Source organism: Sinocyclocheilus grahami, unplaced genomic scaffold (genome assembly GCF_001515645.1).
Source record: "Sinocyclocheilus grahami isolate Dianchi unplaced genomic scaffold, SAMN03320097.WGS_v1.1 scaffold1435.1, whole genome shotgun sequence".
Lineage (NCBI taxonomy): Eukaryota > Metazoa > Chordata > Actinopteri > Cypriniformes > Cyprinidae > Sinocyclocheilus > Sinocyclocheilus grahami.
Window position 1 is genome coordinate 228,407 of NW_015506614.1, and position 7,421 is coordinate 235,827.

General features: G+C 37.2%; 2 protein-coding genes across 2 annotated transcripts in view; both read right to left on the reverse strand.

Moving 5' to 3' along the window:
- Positions 1-5,110, reverse strand: part of LOC107570268 (chordin-like) — a 26,784-nt gene extending 21,674 nt beyond the window's left edge. The window contains exon 1 of the mRNA XM_016256478.1: positions 5,105-5,110. The gene's annotated coding sequence lies outside the window, so the exon portion shown is untranslated. The remainder of the gene's footprint in view (positions 1-5,104) is intronic.
- The window catches only part of LOC107570269 (ret finger protein-like 4B), a 6,914-nt gene continuing 4,598 nt past the window's right edge, over positions 5,106-7,421 (reverse strand). Inside the window, exon 4 of the mRNA XM_016256479.1 lies at positions 5,106-5,758. Coding sequence (XP_016111965.1) covers positions 5,259-5,758 — 500 coding nt within the window. The 3' untranslated portion in view covers positions 5,106-5,258. The remainder of the gene's footprint in view (positions 5,759-7,421) is intronic.

Consider the following 7,421-nt stretch of genomic DNA (forward strand, 5'->3'; position numbering starts at 1 on the left):
GTGTATGTGTGTATGTGTGTGTGTGTGTATGTGTGTATGTGTGTGTGTGTGTGTGTGTGTGTGTGTGTGTGTGTGTGTGTGTGTTATAGTCTCATTATGCTCCGTTAACAGACATGTGAGACAGAACTAAACATCACAATATACACAGCAAATGGTCTGTGTGTGTATTAGCGTTTCCGAAGTGAGTTCACAGGTACACACGAGGTGCTTGAGTGTGTGTGTGTGTGTGTGTGTGTGTGTGAGGTGTGTGAGGTAAGGTGTGTTGTTTTCATGCTGATGGTGCTTCACACCTGCGCGCGCGCATCCGCCGAAAATGGGAATCGATCATCAATCGATCATGAGCTCTTTGCATTTCATCATGAGGTGATAACAGAAGATATTATGGACGCATTCACGAGGAGAAACCGACAGGAACCTCGTCTTATAATGAGGGGCGAGGTGCGTGTGTATTCTGATAAGAGTTTCTGTCTTTTCTTAGGCAAAACTTTCAGATAATACGATTGCACAAACGACGATATGTTTAAGTAGCTATGTTAATATGATTACATGTAATTATTCTCACTAGATTCATGTCATTTTGACTATATAAATGTTTGATATATATATATATACCTGTATATATCAAAGGACAGTTAAACATTAAAATGTATAGTATTTTGATATTTATTTGGTAGTAATACCTTTAAATGCTTTAAAGTACCCTTTTCCCTATTGCATTTCCATGAAATATACCATTTAAAAGTAAAAAATATGATTTAATATGTCTGAATCCACCTGACTACATTGAATTATCTGTTTACATTATTTAACTATTAGTCTGTTTGATTACTTTATTAGTGTATTTATTTATTTTTTCAGTGTGTATTTGTTCTGCAGAGAGTCTTTTCTTAGACAAAATATTTCAGGTAATAGTACACAGACATATGTGTGTTTGATAAAAACTCAAATATCATAATGACACAAACACAATGTGGTATTGCCATTGATTTACCTTGTTTTAATTGATTTTAACCATAATATTTTTGTGAATCTAATGCAATCAGTCAGTAACATGGTATATATATCAAAGGACAATGATATACTGTACATTAAACTATATAGTATATTTTGGTACTTCTATGGTGGTAGTACCTTTATATGCTTTAAATTACCTTTATGCCATGGTACTTATCAAATTACCATTGCATTTCCATTAAATATACAATTTTTGGACCGCCTTAGTAAACGAATATACACTGTAAAATGTTTTATCAGGTGTAAAAGTCAAGACACCCCAGGTAACTTATAGATTTCACCATAATTACCCATTTGATTGATTACATTAAGAATTGCAAAACGTTTTTTTGAAATGTTATGTTTAAATATGAAAGTTAGGTATTATCTAATTAAATATGAACTTGTACAATTTTCCTGAACACTGGATAAACTCAGGTTCAAAATTACTGTCTGATTTTGTTGACATATTAGAGTTAAAGGTTTTTATAGAGGGGATTTTGGATTTCTCTTTTTATCACTTTATAAATCAGAAAATGCTGTCAACAGCCAGAATAAAACGTAAAGGAATAAAAACCATGCAAATGATATATGAACAAACCCTTCTATAAATGCCTTCAGAATATAGATAGGAATAAAACTCTAAGTTTTGGTGTCTGTAAGTGCTGCTGAAGTGGAGAAAAAACTCATTGTGAAAACAGCCTTTAAAGAAATGTATTATATTTGAAATCTATATACATAAATAAAGTGCAATAATAAAACCATGCAAATGGTATATAAACAAACCCTTCTATAAAAACCTTCAGAATATAGATAGGAATAAAACTCTAAGTTTTGGTGTTTGTAAGTGCTGCTGAAGTGGAGAAACAAAATGATTTTGAGAAAACAGAGTTTAAAGATATATATTGAAAAAATGTCTACAGATGCAAATATATAAAGTGCAATAATAAAATGCTCGAATGATATATGAACAAACCCCTCTATAAAAACCTTCAGAATATAGATAGGAATAAAACTCTAAGTTTTGGTGTTTGTAAGTGCTGCTGAAGTGGAGAAACAAAATGATTTTGAGAAAACAGAGTTTAAAGATATATACTGAAAAAATGTCTACAGATGCAAATATATAAAGTGCAATAATAAAATGCTCGAATGATATATGAACAAACCCCTCTATAAAAACCTCCAGAATATAGATAGGAATAAAACTCTAAGTTTTGGTGTCTGTAGGTGCTGCTGAAGTGGAGAAAAAACTAATTCTGAGAAAATGGTAATTGAAATCTACAGACACTAATAGATAACACGCAATTAAATAAAGACTTAAAAGTGTATTTTAGATGTTTTCCTTCCACCAACCTGAAACAAGAAGTTACATAAAGCCAAATCTCAAAATTGAGCAGTGCATGAAAAACAATGCTTATGCCTTGAATCCACCTGACTACACTGGGCTATCTGTGTACATGAATTCACTATTAGTCTGTTTCATTGCTTTATTTGTGTGTATATCGTCTTTTAATATGCATCTGTTTTGCAGAGGGTTTTACAGCAGAACATCTGTAAATCTTCTTCTATCTGTCGGTGGATGACTGGTGTCGTGGTCCTGATGATGGTAAGTCACCGCGGCTCTCTATCTGATAAATGTTTGAAAATTGTCGGGAAACAGTAAATACACACATCCTGTCCCAATGCACACTGAGTGTTTATCACGTCCAGACATCATCATTACGACACACATACGGCGTCAGGCGGCTGACTCACTCAACATGTATTCATTTATAGGTTCTGATGCATTTTGGCAGCAGCAAAAGTAGAAATAAAACACAAAAACAACAAACTAGTCACTCGTGAGGCCAAATGAATCAGAGTTGGTTTGTGAGAAACATTTGTTTTCAACAGGAACTCACTGATATGCCATTTTCAAGGGCGTCACGACATGAATGCATTGTGATAATGGAATAATAATGAGAAACAGATGAAGTTAACAGGTCACTAACAGACAGAATTACTCATTTAATATGCAAATACAGCTCCTTCATGCATATTAGGGGAGACAGACTGTTTCAATATGCGGCTTGATCAGACCCTGGTGTGAATTGGTGGCCTTGCATTTTGCTTTCTCACCTCAGCCGCACCTGGAGAATATATCATATACACATATTTTGGGTGAAAATAAAGTTTGCAGAACACTGTGAGAAACGGTTTCGTAACCTTTAAATAATGCTCTAATCACGACAAGAAATTTTAAGGTTTTAAGGTTTTTAGAATTTTAAAAGTATACATTCAAATAAATTATATTTTGGGTGAACAAATTAGTAGAAGAAACGTTTTTTAAAAGTATACATTCAAATAAATTATATTTTGGGTGAACAAATTAGTAGAACATTGTGAGAAACGTTTTTGTAACCTTTAAATAATGTTCTAATCGTGACAAGAAAACGGGATATTTTAACATTCTTAGAATCTCTTTAACTATATCTTGCTTCTCAGGTGTTTTTCCTGAGGAAAAAGATGCCAGTAATACGAACTCAAACATTCTGTATGAGCGTTACTGACTCATTTGTGTCTCTTGTTGTTTATTTATCCTTTGAACTTGTAGAAGAAACATGAAACAAGCTAAAACTTAAATGAGGCGTAACTGAGACATCCACATGAAAGATCAACCCGTGGGCAATACCATCCACACTTTCTCTCTCTGATCGGCCTGTGAATGCTGATCTAGATACCACTTTCCCAGAGCAAGACACTCACAGAGTTTGTGTTTACAAGGTAAATGACGTGCATGCTTGTTTTCAAGCCTTGTTTTTGAGTGGTTTATCTGAACAGTAAACCGTACGACTAATGTGAGAGGCCTTTAACATTCCTCCTGTCTCTCAGACAGACCGATGCTGATCGATTTTTCAGGAGACAATATACAAGACATCAGTGTGTTTGTGTGGTCCGATGAATTCACTGTCCCGTCCAAAACGCGAACACAGAGCTGAGAGAATGTGTGAGAAAAGAGAAGAAGGAAGCACAATTATAGACTCATCAAGATTCTGTCAAATTATTCAAGTATTTGAAGAAAATTGTACATTGTTGCTCATAGAATGGATCTTTTAGACAGATTTTAATTCAGTATTAAATTTGTGTCAGATGTTTTTCACACAATTCTTAATGATAAATAAATCAAACTAAAACAGTAAAAAAAAATAAGTCATTTTCATTACTTGAAATAAAATAAATGTTAACTGAAAATAAAATAAAATACTAAAATGAAATGAAAACAATTATTTTATTTTAGCTACTTGCCAAGGCAGCATTTCTCATTGTAATTTAGTTGAAGTATTACAAAAAAACGAAAAGTATTTAAACTAAAACTTTAATAAAAACTTTAGAGACACAATTTAAAAAATGCATAAAATGACAAAAACATTTACAAAAAACAAAATTTCTACAACTTAAAAAATAAAATGAAACAAAACTATATAAATCAAATCTAATTAAAAATATTAACAAAATATGACAGTATATCAAAGATGCTAAAATAACACTGTTTATATCATTTGATGAGAAATATTTTAGATCTCAGACTTCTTATTACAGTTTTTGGTTTCTCAGCAAATCTGAGCACAGTTTGAGACACTGTTAAGATATTTTATGAAACTTTAGATATAGCTATAATTTAGTGTCATTATTCATAAGTATTTGATGTCTGAATGCTGCCATTGACCAACAACAATCAAGTATCCCAGAGAGACATGTAATAATAAACAGGTTTTATTATTTACATATCATTTACAGTATTTCAGGAATATTTTTAAGCTTTAAAAAAAAATTGTTAACAGGTAGTTTGACTGTGATCATGCAATTAATATTTCCAAATAATTGTATTTATTTCCTTATTTCCTGTTGTGGTATCTTTGGTTATTGTACAGTATTTTAATTAGGTGTTTTAATGTGCATAATTTTGGAAACACAAAAACACAATATCACTAAATATAATACAGAAAATATAGTCCCACTGAATATAAACAAAATAAAATCACCACAAGAAGCTAGTAAGACAATAAATGAGCTTGTTTAAAAAAATTTAGATACATTTTGTTTGTTTTTTCTTTAAGAGCTTCTGCCCTACAGGTGGCGCTGTTTGCATTTTGCAAACTTTTTTAAGAAGCATACATGTGATGCTGCTTTATATTTTGTCCAAAAGAAGAGATCTTAGAAGGCGGCATAATGTTCCTGTCTACCTAGGGAGCACGCTTTACGATGCTGTCTATGTAGAAAGTGTACTAGGTTTTGGAACGGAGCCGTTCTGTATTGTTATTGGTCTCAGACTGTGAGCTGACGCTGGACACGAGACCCGAATCCGAGTCTGACACGACCGACATCTCCTCAAACTTCTGAATCACGGTCCTCACCGACCCAAATGGTACATCCCGCCTCCAGCGCACACTTCCCACCCCTCCTGGACCCCGATAGGCAGAGCTGTGGCTGAGAAAGACGTGATTGGGCGGTGGCAGGCTGGGGCGGAGCTTCAGTCTTCCCTGGCCCAGTTGAAGAGCAGGACGTAGGGGGACACTGAAGTGGGAGGGGACGGCGGCGAGAAACTCTTGAGTTACTGGATTGTGGAAGGTGATCGAAGCCCCGCCCACATTTAGAAACACGCCCACTGTCTTCAGCTGAGGAGGAACAGAGGGGAGGAGCTCACGCCGTCCGTCAAACACAGCGTGAAACGCAGAGCCACGCCTTTCCAACCACCAGCCACGCCCATCACATGATGAAATCACTCCTGAGGAAGAGACAACAGGACAAGGGCATTACAGAAGGGAGGACTGAACTGTTTTTGAAGAAATCATTACTGAACACAAACGTTTAAGTTACATAAATCAAAATATTAATTAATTGTATTACACAAGAGGGCAGAAAAGTCTTGCAATACAAGTGCAGTTTTGCACTTTTGTCAAGTATCAGTGTTATTTTAGTATCTGAAGATTTTTAATTAGATTTTATTTTCATATTTTCTGTTTTCATTTAAATTTTATTTAAAGTTTTAGTAATTTTGTTGTGTGTTTTTGCACATCAACTTAAACTAAACTGTAATGATTGTCCACTGGAGGCAAGGTGAATCCAAAAAAGAAAAAAAGAAATGAGAATCAATGTGTAGTTTCATCAAATCCAAAAGTGAGCAGAAACACAATAAACAAGTCTTAGCTAAGCAAAACATGAACAAACTCACCAAACCGTGGTTACATGAAGAAAGCTAGACAATGGACAATGGCAACATGAGGGCTAAATAAATCAAACATTGGGGGTCACATGACAAAATCCAATCAATGAGAAAAAGAAACACATGACATGAAAACAATGAATATGAAACAAAACCCAAAACCCAAGTTACATATTACCCCATCTAAGGGTGGTACCTGACGCCCTAGTGAAACACCCACCCCAAAAACAAACAAAACTCTAAAAGTCTAGGAGGGTGGTAATACAGAGGCGGAGCAGTGGGAGGGATGGAGGGCCAGGCCCGTGAAGGAATACAGGACCCTGATCATGGCATGGACTTTGGAGCAGTGGAGGACCTGAACTGTGGAGTAATGGCGGAGACCATAGACCGTGGAGCAATGGCATGCCTGGAAGCCAGAGCAGCGCTGAAGACCACCAGGGCAGAGCTGGCGGGACTGAAGATCCCCACGATGACCACCAGGGTGGAGCCGGTAGAGCAGGTGACCAGAGCAGAGCAGAGCATGTGACCAAGGTGAAGCCTGAGGAGCAGAAGACCACAGGAGGTCATGGCGGAGCATGGACAGACCACCTGGCTGTGATAGAACAAGCAGAGTAACCTTGAATGGTCTCAGTGGCAGTAACATGACAAGCAGAGAGTTCATGAACGGCCTCCATGGCTGTGACAGGACAGGCAAGGGGTTCAGGGATGGCCTCTTTGGCCGTGACAGGACTGGCAGAGGGTTTACATGTGACCACTGTGGTCAAAACAGGACAGGCAAGAACCTCACAGGTTGGTGCCAACACAGGACTGAGCTCTAGGGTGTCGAGCGGGCTCTGAAGTGGATCCATGGACTTGAACAGGCTCTGGAGCAGATTCATGGACTGGAGAGCAGTGTGCATCTCATACACACAAGATGGCAACCGCCATCATGGGCAGTACAGCTGACGGAGGGAGGACCTGCAGTCTGGACAGCACTGAGGCCACGGGGTTTGAGAGCCCTGAGGCCACAGGGATGCAAGTCGCTCGAACTGACATCATTGGTGGATCCATAACACTGTCCATTAGTCTTATCTTTCTTGGCCCAAGCTCCACATCTGCAGGAGCTTGTGTCCTATAGGCCCCCTCCCCAAAAAAACCCTTGTATGGCAGCCATGGCATGACGGGGCTCCGGCGTGGCAGCCATGATGGGTTGAGGCTCTGGTGTGGCAGTCATGACGGGACGGGT